This window comes from Bos mutus, chromosome 3 (assembly GCF_027580195.1).
Source record: "Bos mutus isolate GX-2022 chromosome 3, NWIPB_WYAK_1.1, whole genome shotgun sequence".
In the NCBI taxonomy this organism is placed as follows: Eukaryota; Metazoa; Chordata; class Mammalia; order Artiodactyla; family Bovidae; genus Bos; species Bos mutus.
This window is the reverse complement of record NC_091619.1, coordinates 64,986,546-65,005,674: the sequence shown is the minus strand read 5'-3', so window position 1 is coordinate 65,005,674 and position 19,129 is coordinate 64,986,546. Positions and strand designations below refer to the sequence as shown.

The 19,129-nt window shown below is 44.0% G+C and overlaps 1 protein-coding gene across 2 annotated transcripts in view; it reads left to right on the top strand.

Annotated features, from left to right (window-relative positions):
• The window catches only part of AK5 (adenylate kinase 5), a 259,170-nt gene that overhangs the window by 228,336 nt on the left and 11,705 nt on the right, over positions 1-19,129 (top strand). For both annotated transcript variants that reach the window (XM_070367844.1, XM_005896804.2), the window contains exon 13: positions 11,533-11,724. In XM_070367844.1, the coding sequence (XP_070223945.1) occupies positions 11,533-11,724 (192 nt within the window). The remainder of the gene's footprint in view (positions 1-11,532; positions 11,725-19,129) is intronic.

The following is a 19,129-nucleotide window of genomic DNA, read 5'->3' as shown; positions in this document are numbered from 1 at the left end:
TTACATACATTATCTCTAATTTGTCCCTCTTGTGCAAACAAGAGGGAAATAACTGTCCCCGTTTGTTAAAGACTCCAGAGCCTACAAGAATTAATATTTATATAGAGATTTCTTTAGACTAGTTTTAAAAATATTTTATTATATAATTTCCTTTGATACATTTTAATTACCTTTTAGATAGAGAAAGGGGTATTTCTTCATGGTAAAGGTGATGAATCAAGCCCAGAGAGGTTAAGTGACTTGCCCACAGTCAAACAGCTAGTAAGCGTCTACTCATTGGTAAGTAGCAGCTACCGGGAGGACTAAGGTTTGGGGGCCCATCTCCATCTACCTCTAACTTCAGCGTTGATTGAGAAGAATTGTACTTTGTGTCTCCTAGGGGTTACTGTAACCTCCTTTTGAGCCTCTGTTTTAATTTCCTTAGATGGCATCTAAATACTTAAAGGACAATTGCTAACCCTCCCTTGCATTTCTTACTTGCAATCAGAATCAGAGAAAAACTTTCCTGTCCTAGTTGGCAAGTGTGGCCCTGACCCCCGGGGCTGACTTTCTTCCTCTCAGCTCAGGAGCCTTTGTCAAGATAGGAGTGAGCAGGGAGAAACAGATTTGTGTGCAAAGCCTGGGCCTGTGGCAGTTCCAGGTAGTTCATTGGAATTCACACACCAGAATTCTAATGAGCTTTTTCCCACCAAACTACTTTAAGAGCTCAGACTTTGATATAATTAACCACTTTTTTGCAAAATGATGTTAGGAGGATCATTTCAGGTTTTTTTGGTGGCTCAGATGGTAAAGAATCTGCCTGCAATGCAGGAGACCCAGGTTCAATCCCTGCATCAGGAAGATCCCCTGGAGAAGGTCATGGCAACCCACTCCAGTATTCCTGCCTGGAAAATTCCATGGGCAGAGGAGCCTGGTGGACTACAGTCCATGGGATTGCAAAGAGTGGGACACAGCTGAGTGACTAACTTTACTTTTATTTTTTTTACAAAATGGAATTGGGAGGATTCTTCTAGTGTTTTTTAAATCACAGTAATATTTTACCATGTTCTGCATATTTATAGAACATCAAATTTACCATCTTAACCAATGTTAAGTGTCTACTTCAGACACGTGAAGTGTATTTGTACTGTCGTGCAACCAATCTCTAGAACTTTTACCATCTTGCAAAACGGAAGCTCTACACTCTTTGAATAGTAACTCCCCACTTCCCTGTCCTCTCAGTCCCTGGAAACCACTGTTCACTCTCTGTCTTTATGAAATGGCTACTACATGTACCTCACATACATGGAATCCCACACATTTGTCCTTCTGTCACTGGCTTATTTTTCACTTAGCATAATGTCCTCAAGTTTCATTCGTGTTGTAGCATATGTTAAAATTTCCTTCCTTTTCAGGAGGAATAATATTTTGTTTATCCATTCATTCATTGATGACTACTTGGGTTACTTCCGCTTTGGGGATGTGGTAATTAATGTTGCTATGAATGTGGGTATACAAATAGCTCTTCAAGACTCTGCTTTCAACTCTTTGGGGTATATACATGGAAGTGAAATTGCTGGATCATATGCTAATTCTATTTTTAATTTTTTGAGAAATCAATACATACACATACATACTGTCAGCCATAGTGGCTACACCATTTTACATTCCCAAAACGGTGTACAAGAGTTTCGGTTTCTCCACATCCTCACCAACACACATTGTCTGTTTTTTTCAGTTACCATCCTAATGGGTGTCCTTGTAATTTTGGTTTGCATTTTCCTAATGATTAATGAAGCTGAGCCTCTTTTCATGTGCTCATTGGCCATTTATATTAATATGTCTTCTTTGAAGAATGTCTATTTAAGTCTTTTTCCTATTTTTTAACTGGGTTGTTTGGGTTTTGTTGTTGAGCTGATGGTTGCCTTTTCACTCTGTTGATTGTGTCCTCTAATGCACAGAAGTTTATAATTTTTATATAAACCAATTTATCTTATTTTTGCTTTTGTCTCCTGTGCTTTTGGTGCCGTGTCCGAGAAATTATTGCCAAATCCAGTGTCATGAAGATTTCCCCCTATTTTTTCTTCTAAGAATTTTGTAGTTTTTACTCTTACATTTAGCACTGTAATCCATTTTGACCTAAGTTTTGTATATGGTATAACATAAGGATCCTGACTCCATTCTTTGAATGTAGATAAACAATTGTCCCAACATCATTGTTTGAAAAGACTTTTTTCGCCACTGAATGGTCTTGGTACCCTTGTCAACAATCATTTGACCATATATGCGAGAGTTTATTTCTGACCTCTCTGTTATATTCCATTGATCTAAATTACTGACTTTATGCCAGTACCACACTATTTTGACTACTGTGGCTTTGTAATGAGGTTTTAAATCAAGAAATGTGAGCCCTCCAACTTCGTTATTTTCAAGATTGCTTTGGCTCTTCAGGGTCCCTTGAGATTCCACAAGAATTTTAGGGCAAAATTATCTCTATTTCTGTAAAAAAAAAAAAAAAAAAAAAAAACGAGCCTTTGGAACTTTGATAGAGATTGTGTTAAACCTGTAGATCACTTTGGCAGTATTGAGATCTTAACATCTGAACAATATTAAGTCTTCTGTGGACTGTCTTACATTTTTTGTTTGTTCTGATCTAGCCAGCATCTCAAAGAAGGCCATGGCAACCCACTCCAGTACTCTTGCCTGGAAAATCTCATGGACAGAGGGACCTGGTAGGCTGCAGTCCATGGGGTCGCTAGGAGTCAGACACAACTGAACGACTTCACTTTCACTTTTCACTTTCATGCGTTGGAGAAGGAAATGGCAACGCACTCCAGTGTTCTTGCCTGGAGAATCCCAGGGATGGGGACCCTGGTGGGCTGCTGTCTATGGGGTTGCACAGAGTCGGACACAACTGAAGCGACTTAGCAGCAGCAGCCAGCATCTAGGCTGTGAACAAGTCTCCTGGGAATACTCTCTGAATAACAGGAATAAAGACATCTTTCCTGCACCACTTCAGAATTAGGGCCTGTGTAAATCCAAGGGGTGAGGAGAAATCTAGAAAAGAAGAAGGTGTGATTGGGCCCATGAGGGGCTCCCTGCTGAGTGGGGATTGGCCGTTTTGTAAACATTAAAACACAAGGGAGCAAAACCTTAAAAGGGGGGAGGGGGGATGAGTGCTAAAGGCCACCCATCAGCAATGTTGATTGAGGTTCAGGCTTCAAGATGGCTGCACCCCACCAGGATATTTCACCCTTGACCTTGCCTGTGAACTTAAGGTCCAAAAGTCCTAGCAGGGTCTTCAGGAGGGTCAGGACAGGTCATGAACTTGCTTGGAAGTGCTGGGGAAAACATCCTTTTCAATGTCTTCTTTTTAATTGCTCTCAGTGGTAGTAGACTTTTCTTCTGAAACCTCCAAATGGCCAAGTGTGATAAATAAGATGTAGGGTAAAAATAAGCATCTTTTTTGTCAACTACTGTGTGCAAACAACAAAATTATGTTCTTTATTCTCCTTTCTTTTCTTACTTTATTCTCCTAACTTTTCTAACTGGTAAGTAAGAACTCAAATCATCCATACAGTCTTCCTGATGTAAAGCAAAACTTCCTTCCCCAATGTGGGCCCCATTCAGACAGGTTTTAGAAAGTGTCAGAGGAGAGACACTGACAGTCCTAACTAGAACTTAGGAGTGAGAAAGAGTCACCAACGTGATAAGTTGGTAGTTTCAATCAATGCTAAAATTCATCTAGCCATTGCTAAAATATGCAAGTGCCCTGGCCGACAACCTTCAAGTGAGATGTCAATGAAGACAGTCTTCCACATTCTGCCGGCACAAATTCACCAAGATCAAGCATGATCTTGATTTGTCCCTGGGTACAGGAATTTAGAAGATTCTAATATCAAATCAGCTCATGGGAAGAGAACACATGCCGCCCTCCAAAACAAACACCTGCTTTAAATCTGACCAGATGAACAAAGATGCTACGAACACAGAATGAGCCGCTGTTGATTCACTTATGCCCTGAAGGGACCCCATCATTTGTGCAGCACCCTCCAAATTACCGGCAAGCAACTCATTTGAAATTTGGCAAGGACAAACACAGATGAACAATTTCACCCCAGAGATTCAGAGTAATCAGCCTGGTTGGGAGCACAGTGAGTGTTCCGTGTGTACCTGTCAGGCCTGCAACTCTGTTTGAAGCCCATTCAGGCCTGTGGATGGTTTCCCAACCCACAAACATCTCAGCAGCCCCTCTATATCCCAGAGACTGATGTGCCTGATGCTTGGGACCATCTGTTGCTGAAAAAAATCCAGTTTAGTTAGTCAGGCTGATGCTTTTGCATGCCTGTAGGTTATTGCTCTGAAAGGCAGGTCCTTTGAGGATCTGCTTGGCTATGACACTACTAAAGGCCAAATGCTAACTCATGTCCGTAGCTTACGGCTAAGTCTGTATGTGATTCCTCTATTATCACCCTATCTTCTATTCCCAAGCCTGGTTTTACGCGCAATGAGTTAAATATCTGTGCCTTTAGTATCCAGCAAAGCATAAGGGAAGGTTGTCTGTGTGTGTGTATGTGTGTGTGTGCGTGCATGTGTGTAAAAGAGAAAGAGAGGTAATATGAGGAGCTGGGGTTTCTAACCACCATCCCCATCTCTCACCACATTTGTGAACTCCTGGTTATAGTGACTTTGTGTTCGCAGACCTGTATTCAGAGTCTGGCTTCATATGTCCATGACAAGTCATTTAACTATACATAGTTCAATTTCCTCCTCTATAAAATATAGATTGAAAATAGCTGGGCTTCCCTGCTGGCTCAGTAGTGAAGAATCTGCCTGCCAGTGCAGGAGACGCAGGTTTGATCTGCCGTCTGGGAAGGTCCACTGCCACAAAGCAACGAAGCCCCTGCACCATGGCTACCGAGCCTGCGCTCTAGAGCCCAGCGCTGCAACTACTGACGCCTGTGAGCTCTAGAGCTCACAGTCTGCAACAGAAGAAACCACTGCAACGAGAAGCCCGCGCCCCGAACTAGAGAGGAGCCTCCACTCAACCACAACCAGAGAAAAGCCCGCGCAACCATAAAAACCCAGATCAGCCAAAAATAGATACACAACTAAAATTGTTTTTAAAAAAGAAAATAAATACCTCCAACCATTACCAAAAAATATATATCTTGCCATTTGCAACAACATACATACATCTAGAGGATTATTATTCTAAATAAGTCAGACAGAGAAAGACAAATACTGTATGATATCACTTATGTGTGAAATCAAAACACACAAACAAACAAAATGAAACAAAAATAAACTCATAGATACAGAGAATCAATGGGAGGTTTCCAGAAGGTAAGGAGTGGGGGGAATGGGCAAAATAAGCAATAGGTAAAGATTATATAAACCCCCAGCTATATAATAAATAAGTCACATGAATGTAATATTCAACATAGAGAATATGGTCAGCAATACTGTAATAACTTTGTATGAGGACAGACAGTAACCCTATGGTAATCACTTCATAATGTATATGAACATTAAATCACCATGCAGTACACCTGAAATTTAACATAATATTATATGTCAACTATAGTTCAATTAAAAACAGGAAAATAGCTTCAGTGCTTTCTGGGAAGATTGGATCAAATCCTTGAAATGTGCCTTACATATGTATATGCCTGCATATGGTGTTCAATAAATTGTTACCATTTTTTTCCAAAATTATATGTATTTTTTCTGACTATAGAAATAGAAATTATATAGATATGAGACAATACAGGAAAATGTAAAACAAAGACTAACTAACCACCCAGAAATAACCTGTTGTCTCTTCTTCCTGCCTTGGTTCTACCTATTCTCATGCAGTTAAAGTCATACAGAATACATAGCTATCTAAATAATAGCTGTTATTTTTTGAGCACTTAAAATGTGCCAGGAACTGAACTATATGCTTTGCCTATATCATTATATTAATCTTTACAATTATGTTCAAGAGATATTATTATCCCCACTTTATAGATTATTATCATCTCAAGGAGAGTGTGTACTCAGCCTGACTCCCTGTAGTGCTTTCCTATGTTAACTCAACATTTACTCTACAGCAGCCGAACTAAACACATATTAACAGAAGTAAATGCACGGGTTATCTCTTTCCTTTCCCCCCAGGAGGTTCTTAGCTGAAATTCTGCCCTTAGCCTGACTACAAAGATGAGTTTCCTGGATGTGTGGATAATGATAGTATATCCCTCTGCCTGACTGCTCTTAACTGTCTCATAACACTATTCCTCTATAGAGTCAGTGATTCTGTTTATGTGTGCTTAGTCGCTTAGTTGTGTCCAACCCTTAGAGACCCCATGGACTGTAGCCTGCCAGGCTCCTCTGTCCATGGGATTTCCCAGGCAAGAAAACTGGAGTGGGTTGCCATTCCCTTCTCCAGGGTATCTTCCCGACCTGGGGATCAAACCCCAGGTCTCCCACATTGCAGGTGGATTCTTTACCATCTGAGTCACCAGGGAAGCCCTAAAAATGAAAGTGTTAGTCGCTCAGTCGTGTCCAACTCTTTGCAACCCCATGGACTATAGCTCATCAGGCCCCTCTGTTCAAGGGATTCTCCAGGAAGGGATACTGGAGTAGGTTGCCATTCCCTGGCAGAGAAGGGAGTGTAAATGCCTCTTCATGCTCCACCTGCCGAAATGCCGAAATTATCATCACAAGTCAGCTGACATCCTCATCCTGGTGGGCTGCTCTCAGGGTGAGTGCTGATCCCAATTAGAGCCCTAGAGACAGCACGAGCAAGTTTATAAATAAAATGAAATGGCCTCTGACACTGTCCACTTCTTTTCCCACCCCACCTCCTCTCCCGGCTCCATTCAGCCCACCAGGCACCTGGCTTGAGTCCCATTCTGAAGTCTCTGGCACCCTACACTAGGGTGAAGTCACCAAGCTTTTGGAGTTACACACAGCAGACTCAAAACTGTCACTAACTAGTCCTCAGTGATCTTGGGCAAGTTGACCTATGTAGGGCTCCATTTCCTCCCCTGTTAGTGGGACGGCACAATATGTCAGCTGCCGAAATGTTCTTACACATCTCAATGCCTTTTCAAGGGCATGTGTGCTCTAATAAGGGTCTCCTGAATACCCAAAGACCATGAAGAACGCCATGCTGCTGGGGCAGAATTCCAGGGAGCCAACAGGGGAGTGGGCACTGGGGACATGGAGTTGTCCATAAGTCTCTATGGTTCATCCAGACAAGGGCTGAGTTCTCTGCCCTCCCACCCATGGGATGTTAGAGACTAACCATGGTCCAGGGTAAAAGAGGCAGAGCTACTCCAAGGAACTTTCTAAAGGAATATACCAAAGCATTCTGAAAAATAATTAAGTGGTGTTTCATTCAAATCTTTCAAAAACTTTCAGGCATTAAAAGCATCAGTGGAAGAAATGAGCTCTGAAACCATGAAAGGACATGGAGGAAACTTAAATGCACATTGCTAAGTGAAAGAAGCCAGCCTGAAAAGGCTGTACACTGTATAAGTTCAACAATGTGATATTCTGGGAAAGGCAATTCTATAGAACACTAAGATCATCAGTAGTTGCAGGGTTAGGGAGGAGAGAGAAAGTGAAAGAAAGTGAAAGTGAAGTCGCTCAGTCGTATCCGACTCTTTGGGACCCCATGGATTGTAGCCTATCAGGATCCTCCATCCATGGGATTTTCCAGGCAAGAGTACTGGAGTGGATTGCCATTTCCTTCTCCAGGGGATCTTCCCAACCCAGGAATCGAACCCGGGTCTCCCACATTGCAGACAGACGCTTTACCGTCTGAGCCACCAGGGAAGTCAGAGGGAGGAATTAAATAGAAAGAGCCCAGAAGATTTTTAGAAGGGTGGAACTATTAAATATCATTACTATAATGTTGGATAATGACATTATGCAGTTGTTAAAACCCATAGAATACACAACACAAAGAATGAACCTTAGTGTCAACTATGGACTTCAGTTAACATTTCAATATTGTTTCATTGGGACATCATCCCTCCTGCTATTGCAGGAGATGTAGAAGACACAGGTTCAATCCCTGGGTCCAGAAGATCCCCTGAAGGAGTTTGAGTAGGCTTCAGGAGTTGGTGATGGACAGGAGAGCCTGGCATGCTGCAGTCCATGGGGCCGCAAAGAGTCAGACATGACTGAGTGGCTGAACTGAACTGAACTGAACTGAAAGACATGATAGGGGAAACCAGGGATGGGGAAAGATATATAGTAACTCTCTGTATTATCTGCTCAATTTTCACATAAACCTAAAACTTCTAGGGCTTCCCTGATAAATCAGTTGGTAAAGAATACGCCTGCAATGCAGGAGACCCTGGTTCAATTCCTGGGTCAGGAAGATCCCCTGGAGAAGGGAAAGGCTTCCCACTCCAGTATCCTGGCATGGAGAATTCCATGGACGGTATAGTTCGTGGGGTCGCAAAGTCGGACACAACTGAGCGACTTTCACTTCACTTAAAACTTCTAAAACTTAAAATCTATACAGGCCATTTTCAAATAGAATGATTGCTTGATAGCTTTTTGTGTAAGAAGAGAGTGCTGACTCCAGGAGAGACAGGTCAGGTCTAACCCCAGGCTTAGCAGGAGGAAATGGCTTGGTGGAGCAGCTTCTCAAGGTCTTATTTTGTGAAGAATCACCTGGGGATCTTCTTAAAATGCTGGGTCAGCAGGTCAGGAGTGGTGCCTGAGCCTCTGCATTTCTAACAAGCTCCCAGGTGAAACCTGAGCTGCTGGTCCACGACCCATACTTTCTGCGTGGAATCAACCTCTGTCCTGCACTTATTTATCGTCAGATCCTGTTCAGACACACATAATCTCTGTTTGTACCTAAATGAGTCCCGGAATTGTCTTTTGTGTCCCCACGAGTGCCTGAAAACCCCCACAATAAGAAAAATAGCCTAGTTTCCAAACACAACCCCAGCCAGAAACTGTTCCAAAAGCCAAACGCTGTAACTAAACCCTAGCCTGCCTCTCAAGCTTGCCCTCTGCTGGTGGACACAGGTCATTGTCTTCTAAACTTTCACCCAGCTTTCATACTGCTCAAATGCTCTTTTTTTTCTTCCAATTAATAAAGTCAGAAAAATTAGATGACATGTCCCAGAGGTTTATTTCACCCTTTTAGATTTTGGAGAACTTTTCTACTCTGTTCCTTAAAGTATTTCCTTCAGAGTGGGAAGATAAATCATGGAACAACACAGACAACTTGTAACTGTGTGTGTTGTCCTGAAGTACTCCCCTACCCTGACTTTGTTCCCATCCCTCCCAGGGCTTTCCATGGTAGAGCAGTAAGACTTCATTTACATTGCCAGATCGGAAGGGAGCAACAGTTCCTTTTGATCCAGAGTTGGGACTGGTAGTGGAGACAAGGTTGGTGTCTTCCAGAGGCATCAGAAGCAAAAGAAGACTTTAAGAAGGATGGGGAGATGGGGAGAGTCATGCTATTGATCATATCACTATCATTCATTCAGGAACAAATTTATTTATTACCTACTGGATAAGGCTGGATATACCCATGCCTCAGTCATTCTGCACACTCCCTCTGCACCACCACCCCCCACCCCAACCACCTCCAAGCCCTACCCTTTGGCCCTGTGGGCTGCTTCTAGCTACTGTCCTTGTGCAGTCAACCTCTTAGAAGCGTGGTAGAGCTCATCGCTTCACTTTCTTGTCTATCCATTTCTTCCTTGGCCTTGGGGCCAGGAGCTGAGCATTCCTAACCCCTGAACACAGAGATTGTAGCTCATATGGGTAAGCATGCTGCTGCTGCTAAGTCACTTCAGTCGTCTCTGACTCTGTGCAACCCCATAGACGGCAGCCCACCAGGCTCCCCTGTCCCTGGGATTCTCCAGGCAAGAACACTGGAGTGGGTTGCCATTTCCTTCTCCAATGCATGAAAGTGAAAAGTGAAAGTCGCTCACTCGTGTCTGACTCTAGCAACCCCATGGACTGCAGCCTACCAGGCTCCTCTGTCCATGGGATTTTCTAGGCAAAAGTACTGGAGTGGGGTGCCATAGCCTTCTCCATATGCTTACTATGGGTAAGCATAGTGCATGCTAAGTCGCTCAGTTGTGTCTGACTCTTTTGCAACCCCATGGACTGTAGCCTGCCAGGCTCCTCTGTTCATGGAATTTTGTCTGCAAGAATACTGAAGTAGGTAGCTATTTCCTCTGCCAGGGGATCTTCCCAACTGAGGAATCAAGTCACTTCTCCTGTGTGTCCTATACTGGCAAGCAGATTCTTGACCACTGAGCCACCTGGGACTCCAATAAGCATAGCAGCTGATACTTACAGTTTGCTCTATCCTAAGCAATCTACTTGCATTGCTGCTGCCATTTAGTCACTGTCATGTCAAACTCTTTGAGACCCCATTGACTCCCAGGCTCTTCTGTGCATGGAATTCTCCAGGCAAGAATACTGGAGTGGGTTGCCATTTCCTTCTGCAGGGGATCTTCCTGACCCAGGAATCAAAGCTGCATCTCCTGCTTGGCAGGTGGTGCTTCACCACTGAGCCACCTAATTCTTACAGCAATTCTGTGATCATCCTCATCATACAAATGAGAAAGTTGGGGTGCAGAGAAGTTGAGAGACACAGTAACTTAATTTGTTATTTTCTCTAATAGGTTTCTGGGGGTTGATGGGATCCATTATTCTGTTGCAGTCGGATGAGGGGTAAGACCAAGTAGACAGGTCTGGAGCAGGGGCTGGGATATCTGCATCAGCCAAGGACTGCTCAGGCATCTCTGTCCACATGGCCTCTCGAAGAGGCTAGCTTGTGCTTCCTCCCAGCTTATCAGTGAGCATCATTGGAAATCTTAGATGGTGGTTGACCAGGCAGGAACTGCAAAACTTCTTATGATCTTGCTTCCAAAATTAGGTGACATCATTTTCACTATATTCTGTCAAAATATATAACAGTCCAGCTCAGATTCAAGTAGGTAGAAGAATAGTCACCATATCTCAATGTGGGAAGAGCTTAAAGTATGTTGAGGCAAGGAACCAATGAAGACCATCTTGGAGACAAGTCATTACACCAGGATTTGACCCTAAGCAGCCTGACTCCAACCTTTGTATGCTCAACCATTATGCTCTACTGACCTCCACATAGTACAAGACGCAGCCGTACTGTGCTCTTGGTGGCTGGTATAAGACATAATGGTGGACAAAGGAAGAGGTGATTAAATTGCCTCCGTAAATCAGGAAAGGCTGACAGCAGCAAGTACTACACACACACAGCCCTCCCCCTGCTGTGGAGGACAGATTATGACTGCACTGGGCAGCATTCTACGCAATCCCTCCATTACACGAGGTGACCTAAAAGCTGAGGGTGGTTCTGTGGAAAGTTGCTGACCTGGAAGTGAGGAGCTGTGATATCCTGTCCCAGCTGTGTCACATTGTAGGCCTGGAACCTCAAGAGAAAGCAGAAGGTCAAGGCAGGAAAGAACTAGCATGCCCAGGCCTTTCCAGAACCTTGCAGGGTAGAATTCCTGACCATGTTGTGCCGCCCTCTCCCATCCCCAGATTGGAGACCCACACCTGGTGATCTGTATGGACTGCTCAGCAGACACCATGACCAACCGCCTTCTCCAGAGGAGCCGGAACAGCCCACAGGCAGATGACAACACCACCACCATCGCCAAGCGCCTTGAGACCTACTACCGGGCCTCCATCCCTGTGGTCGCCTACTATGAGACAAAAACACAGCTACATAAGGTAAGTCCCCTCACGGCCCCCCAAAATGAGCCAACTATCCACTTTATTTTTTTTTTTTTCAAAAACAAAGAAAAAAAGTAGGAAATTTCAGGTTTAGGGATTTTGGAATTAGAACTGCATTGTTGTTGTTGTTGTTCAGTCGCTCAGTCGTGTCTGACTCTTTGCAACCCCATGGACTGCAGCACACCAGGCCTCCCTGTCCTTCACCTCCTCCCGGAGTTTGCTCAAACTCATGTGCATTGAGTCAAAGATGCCATCCAACCATCTCATCCTCTGTCATGCCCTTGTCCTCCTCCCTTCAATCTTTCCCAGCATCAGGGTCTTTTCCAATGAATCAGCTCTTTGCATCAGGTGGCCAAAGTACTGGAGCTTCAGCTTCAACATCAGTCCTTCCAATGAATATTCAGGACTAATTTCCTTTAGAATTGACTGGTTTGATCTCCTTGCCTTCCACGGGACTCTCAAGAACCTTCTCCAACACCACAATTTGAAGGCATCAACTCTTCAGCACTCAGCCTTTTTTCTTGTCCGGCTCTCACATCCGTGAACTGCATACAGCTGCACAATTGGGGCCAGCATGTGGGTCCCTTATGCTCTTCACTTTTTGTATCAATCATCATATGGATCATGAAAAGCTGGTCATACAGTGTTTACAGAAGCCAATACAGTTGCTCCATTTTCCAAGAAGGAGGGAGGGAGGACAGGACGAGGGATAAGGCATTAGTTCTGACTTTCAGACCTCAGCTACACAGGAGAATCCAAAAGGTCTCATCTAGACCTAAAATTCAACAACTTTGAATGTCTAAATTTTGGCATAGTTCCTCACTGACACTTGGCTGACTCAGTTTCTTGCAATAACTAGTGTTACTAGGAGAAGCAGCATATGGGGCCAGGAGAGCAGATGAGGTGAAACAGTGAGGCAATGGGTGGTCAGCTCAATGATCAGGAGCAATAATCCATGCTGAGTCACTGTAAAGTTCATGAATTTGGGAAAGCTACCCAATCTTTATTCATTCACTCATTTAATATATATGTACCAAGCACTTCCTATGGGCCATCCATTGCCCTGATGGTTTGGATGCAGGTAATAAGATGTAGTCCTTGCCTGCTAGAGCCTAGGGTTTAGTAGGTGTGCATGCGTGCTAAGTCACTTCAGTCACGTCCAACTCTTTGCAACCCCATAGACTGTAGATCACAAGGCTCCTCTGTCCACAGGATTCTCCAGGCAAGAATATTGGAATGGGTTGCCATGCCCTCCTCCAGAGGATCTTCCCGACTCAGGAATCAAACCCATGTCTCCTATGGCTCCTGCCTTGCAGGCAAATTCTTTACCACTGAGCCACCCAGGAAGCCAGGGTTTAGTAGGGGAGACAGACAAATCAGTGATCACAATATGGAGTGAAAATGAGCAGAGAGTAAGTTCTGAGGGCCCTTTAACCTGATCTAAAGGAAGACAGAGGAAGGTCACCAGAGAAGAACTAAGCTGAGCCCGAAGTGGGGATGCTGTGAGAGGAGCAGAGCACTTCACACAGAAGGAGCTTGGCTGTGACATAAAGTGCCAAGAAAAAGATATAGAAGTGGGTGTGGAGAGGCAAGCAGGGACCAGATCAAGGTGAACCTGTCCTGGGAGCTACTGAAGGGAACAGACATAGTCAGGATTTCCACTTTGACAGCTCACTCCATCAGCTTAGTGGGGAATGGATCCCAAGAAGATTAGGCCAGGAGACCACTGGGAGGTGGGATGGATCCAGGAACCAAACCCTCAGAACCCAACACAGAGGAGAGAGAGTAGACAGCTACTATCTGCTTTTCCCAGGGAGTTAAAAGGAAACATCTTCGATCAATAATGTATCTTGGAGGGAGCTACATGATTGATTCCTTGGGGAAAACCATTGATAATGAAATCTTATCTTCTGAGCCAGTTAATTGTCCATTTTCCAGACCCTTAAGAACTTAACCCTGTTTAGTATCTGAGAGGTGTCCCAGGTTTTAACTCAGAGATGTCCCGTATGTGACATGAGAGACACCACCCCCACCTTTTTCACCCACAGCAGCCACTGCTAAGCCACCGTTGTTTTTCCCTCAAGACCTTGACTTGGTCTTGAGATGTTAGCATAGCACAACAGGCAGCTCCTTCCAGTTACTAGGACTTAATGTGCAAGATGAATCCTGTTTGCTGTGCTTCATGTAGCCTTGAAAGTGAAAGTCACTTAGTCATGTCCGACTCTTTGTGACCCCATGGACTATATAGTCCATCACAGTATAGTCAATGCCGTGACTATACAGTCCATGGAATTCTCCAGGCCAGAATACTGGAGTGGGTAACCTTTCCCTTCTCCATGGGATCTTCCCAACCCAGGGATCAAAACCAGGCCTCCCACATTGAAGGCAGATTCTTTACCAGCTGAGCCACAAGGGAAGCCCAAGAATACTGGAGAGGGTAGCCTGTCCCTTCTCCAGGGGATCTTCCCGACCCAGGAATCAAACTGGGGTCTCCTGCCTTGCAAGCGGGTTCTTTACCAACTGAGCTATCAGGAAAACCCCTCGTGTAGCTTTAGTTGCCACATAAAACAAAGACCCAGATCTTTAAACAAGCAAATAAAAAGTATATCATAAAAGGGCAGGGTCTTAATAATTTGGGTGACAAAGGTCTTTCCAGGATTCATGATTTCCACCCTCATGCCACCTGGAACACAGATGGAAATTATCCAGAGAGAAGAGGGTTTCTCCCTCTTTCAAGATTTACAGAGGTGAGAAAATCCTGAATTAAGACTTTAGCCACTTTCAGAGTCAGGAAAGCCCTTTTATCTCTCTCCTGTATCTTTCTAGCCTAAGTACTACATACTCACACATGATTGGCACGTGGACACAGGGCTAACCGAGTTCTCCAATACAGCTGATCTCTGGGATCCTCCTTAGAAACAGTTAAGTTAGTGGGGAAGGGAGCTTCCTATAGCATGTGGCTCAGCTCTTCAGCTTCCCCCACATTTTGGAGATGTTGGCAGCTGGATCTGTGGTGAGGTAACGTATACGAACCATTGGCAAATATTTAAAACCACTCCAAGTTCTGACTCCAGAGCAGTGTGGGCTCCAGCCCTCAGGTCTCTCCTAGGGCCTCTTGGAGGAAGTCCTTTCATCCCTGCCCCTGCCCCGGGCTGTCCTCCCCATCTAGCTGCCAAGAGGAACAGGCTTCCTCCGCCACCTGGAGCAGAGTCAGTGCAGGGTAGCCTCGTGCCAGCCCAGGGACCCAGGGATGGGAGACTGGCTTGTAGGTGCCCCATGGGGCTTGCTAGCAGCTCAGGTGGGGATTGGAGAAGCAGTGAGGGAGCCGGCTGGCTTGGTCTGTATTGGAGAAGGTGAAAGCCTCTGGCCTTTTGTGTTTTCTGGCCTTCTGGGCTCTTGCCTGGTCTCTGAGCACCAGTTTGATCAGCTCCTGATCTCAAGTGATAGCCTGCATCTTGTTCATGTGATGCTCTTTGGAGTCTTAGTACCCCCTCCCTGTCTCATTGGTAATTGAGCCCACAGCAGGACTGCTAACCTCCAGGTGGGCTCCTGGATCATGTAGGGAGTTTTCTTAAACTACGTGGGGGTGGTGAATGAACTTCGAGATTCAAGTGAGACCATTCAGTAGTGGCTCAGTGAGATTTCTTTAGGAATTAGAGCCACAGAAACAGTCCAGCCCAGAAAAAGACCACCCTCCAAAAACCCTTCCCTCTAACCTGTGTTACCCACTTATGCTTACTCTCCATCCACCCCCTGACACCTTTACTGCCTGATGATGTGTGTGTGTGTGCTTGGTCATGTCCAGCTTGGTAGCCTGCCAGGTTCTGTCCTTGGGATTTTTCAGGCAAGAATACAGGAGCGGGTTGCCATTTCCCACTCCAGGGGATCTTCCGACTTAGGAACAGAAGCCAAATTCCCTGTGTCTCCTGCATTGCAGGGGGATTCTTGACCTCCTGAGCCATCGGGGAAGCCCACTGCCTAATGATAGTCAGTCCTTTTTGCCACCAACTATCTGGAAAAGTGCAATGGAATTTCAAACAAAAGTAAAAAACAAAACAAAACCAAGTTTATAGAGCCACTGCCTTATTCTTTGTTATGCCATCATGATATAATGATGTAAAAGTTAGAACTTCTTGTAACATAAACCAAGGGGTAGAAGCATATGTGATCCAAATGGATCCTCTGACCTTCCATTTTCCCCTCTAATAAAGTCAGCTTTCTGCTGCATCTAAGAAAGAACTAGAACTTTCGTCCATGTCACTCCCTTCCTCCTTGCACTCAAAGTAGACATCATTAGGCAATTGTGGTTCTTCTTTCCTATCCGTTCTGGATGTTGCCTTAGAAATTTTATCAGGGACTTCCCTGGCAGCCCAGTCGTTAAGAATCTGCCTGCAGAGCTTCCCTGCAGGCGACTCAGTGATAAAGAATCCACCTGCCAATGCAGGAGACACAGGTTCGAGGGATCCGGGAAGATCCCACATGCCCTGGAGCAAGCAGCTAAGCCCGTTCACCACAACTATTGAGCCTGTGTCCTAGAAGCCAGGAGCTGCAGGTTCTGAAGCTGAAGAGCCCTCAAGCCCATGCTCCCAGCACGAGAAGCCACCACAATGAAAAAGCCCAAGGACCACAACTAAAGTAGCCCCCCACTCACCACAACTAGAAAAAAGCCTGCACAGCAACAAAGACCCAGCACAGCCAAAAATACATAGATAAACAAAAAGATGGAAAAGGATTAAGTTTAAAAAAAAAAAAGGAATCTTGTCAGCCTATGCAGGAGGTGCAGGTTCAATCTTTGGTCGGGAAACTAAGATCCCACATGGCTCGCAGCCAAAAACCCAAAACATAAAACAGAAGCAATATTGTGATAAATTCAATAGACTTTAAAAATGGTCCACATCAAAAAATCTTTAAAAAAAAACTTTATCGACACAGCAGTACAGTCTCACCCAACTCACTAGAGTTGACCCATAAGAGAAAGCTTTTTTCACCTTGAGTTAGAGAATTTATAATTGAAAAAATAATTGAAATGAATCATTTTGATGGGCTTCCCAGGTGGCAATAGTGGTAAAGAACCTGACTGCCAGTGCAGGAGACATAAAAGACTGAAGATTGATCACTGGGTCGGAAAGATCCCCTGGAGAAGGAAACGGCAACCCACTCCAGTATTCTTGCCTGGAGGATCCCATGGACAGAGGACCCACTCCAGTATTCTTGCCTGGAGGATCCCATGGACAGAGGACCCACTCCAGTATTCAGAGGAGCCCCATGGACAGAGCTCCAGTATTCTTGTCCATGGGGTCAGCCTGGTGGGCTACAGTCCATGGGGTCACAAATAGTCAGACACAACTGAAGTGACTTAGGATGCATATAGCATTTTAAAGTGAATGACATAGTAACTGTCCAGAGGCTCCCTGGTTTGAGTGTAAGAAAGCCAGAGTCGCTGAGGTGTGTATTCACTTTGGGAACTTGGTGAGTCATTTCACTGCTAAACCTTTCAGCAGAATAAAATGAATGGACAGAATGGGATCTCCTGGAATACCCTAGGTCTATCACTCTATGCTTCTCAGGAAAAAAAAAAAAAAAAACATATATATATTTGTAGTCATGCATACTTTTCTGTTTTAGAAAACACAAAAAAGTAGGTAGTCCCATAACTCAGAGGCAAACAGTCCTGATTGTTTCCTTCATATCTTTTTGCTATGAATTTTTAAAGCATGATGGTGACCACAGGTATATTCATGAGATTGTAGATAACAGCTGGCCTAACCTGAAACATGGAGCTTACTTGTAAGGTGATGTGAACCAGGGCTGAAACGGGTCCAGGGAGCCTCTGGGACCAGGCTCCCTTCTGCTCCTCACGGCTGTCTTCCCCTTCTTCTCTCTCCCATCCTGATTTTTCTCTTTCTCTGGTCCAGAAGCTAGAATATGGCAAACATACAGCTTCCACGTTCATGTTCCCACAACAGGGCCAAATTCCAGAGAGAATTATTCTGGCTGGCCGTGCTTTCTCTGGCCTCTGGGCCTACCAGCTCTGGCTGGGCAGGTGGGGTCACATGGGGCTTTTTCATCTGTTCGGTAGCTGTTTATTGAGTGCACACTTCATGTCAGATTCTTGGTGCTGGAGACACAGCACTAAAAATCCCTCACTGAAAAAAGAGCAGTAGACAAGAAAACAATTGCTGATAGGATTAGCTCTATGAAAAAACAAAACAGAGTGGGTTGTTACAGGTGAAAAGTCTCTAAGGAGGTAGCATTTGAATTAAGATCAGACTAATAAAACTATGGTTGCCTGATGGCCTGGTGCTTGTCCCTGAAAATTGGGTGGGAAACAAGAAATTCCCAGAAGAAAAGATCTTGTAAACTGGGAGAAATTCTAGAAATAGCTTATTCAAGTGGCATGTACAAAAGTGTATAAATTGATATTTAAAACCTCTCCTTTTGCTAAGGATACAGCTGCTTTTAAAAAAGAAACTAGAAAATTTAAGAGCATAAAGATAAAAATAACCCGGAATTATTCCACCCAAAGATAAAATTGATAAACAAAGAAAACATTTTAATGTATTTTCTTACATTCTTGTTTCTTCATTTTTAATATGCTTTTTGCTCCTGGCATCATAAGCCCAGAAACGTCCCCCAGCCCTAGAGAAAGCAGTCCTGACAATAGATGATATCTGTTCCTGGGTTATTTATTAGTCTTAATCAATTTAGAAAATAAAAAGAGAGGCCAGTGACTCATTAAACAGGCACTTAACAGATGCAGAAAATCCACTTCCTTGGCAACTTGGCATTTATAAAGGAGAAAATAAGTTATTCGTTCTGCAGCTCTTCTGCTAAAATGTCCCAACTTCATAAATAGTTTAGCCATTTTTAGTAAGTCCTGAAATATAGCTGTATGCATTTATTGTTCTGGGTAGTCATCCAACCTGGCAGGAGACTTCCTGTGAACTGAGGGATAAAGAATGAGAAATGCCATTGCTGGAACTTCCATGAAAGGAGTGGAAGCAGAAGGCTGCATTGGATCAAATTTTACCCCTTGGATATAACAGTCCATTTGATAGCCCTAAATCAATTGGATTCTTGACTGGAGTCTAATACGAGGCAAGGAAAACCCCAAATTACTTGTGTACTCTGAATTCTCTGTGCTTGAATCCTTCATTTGAATTCTTCTTTCAATTGGCTAAAATAATTTGAACTAATTTTTAGTTCAATCTCTCTATGACTGTCTAGGAGTGTCGCTATGGTGGTTTTATACATCAAATACCATTTCACTAGATCTAAAATTTAGGTCATAATATTTATCTATCAAATTTAGGTCATAATATTTCTCTATCAATTGTTTTCAACCATTTAGTGTTGTGGAGAAAAGGCCAAAACAAATTTGAAAGTAAACTTTTTCAACTTG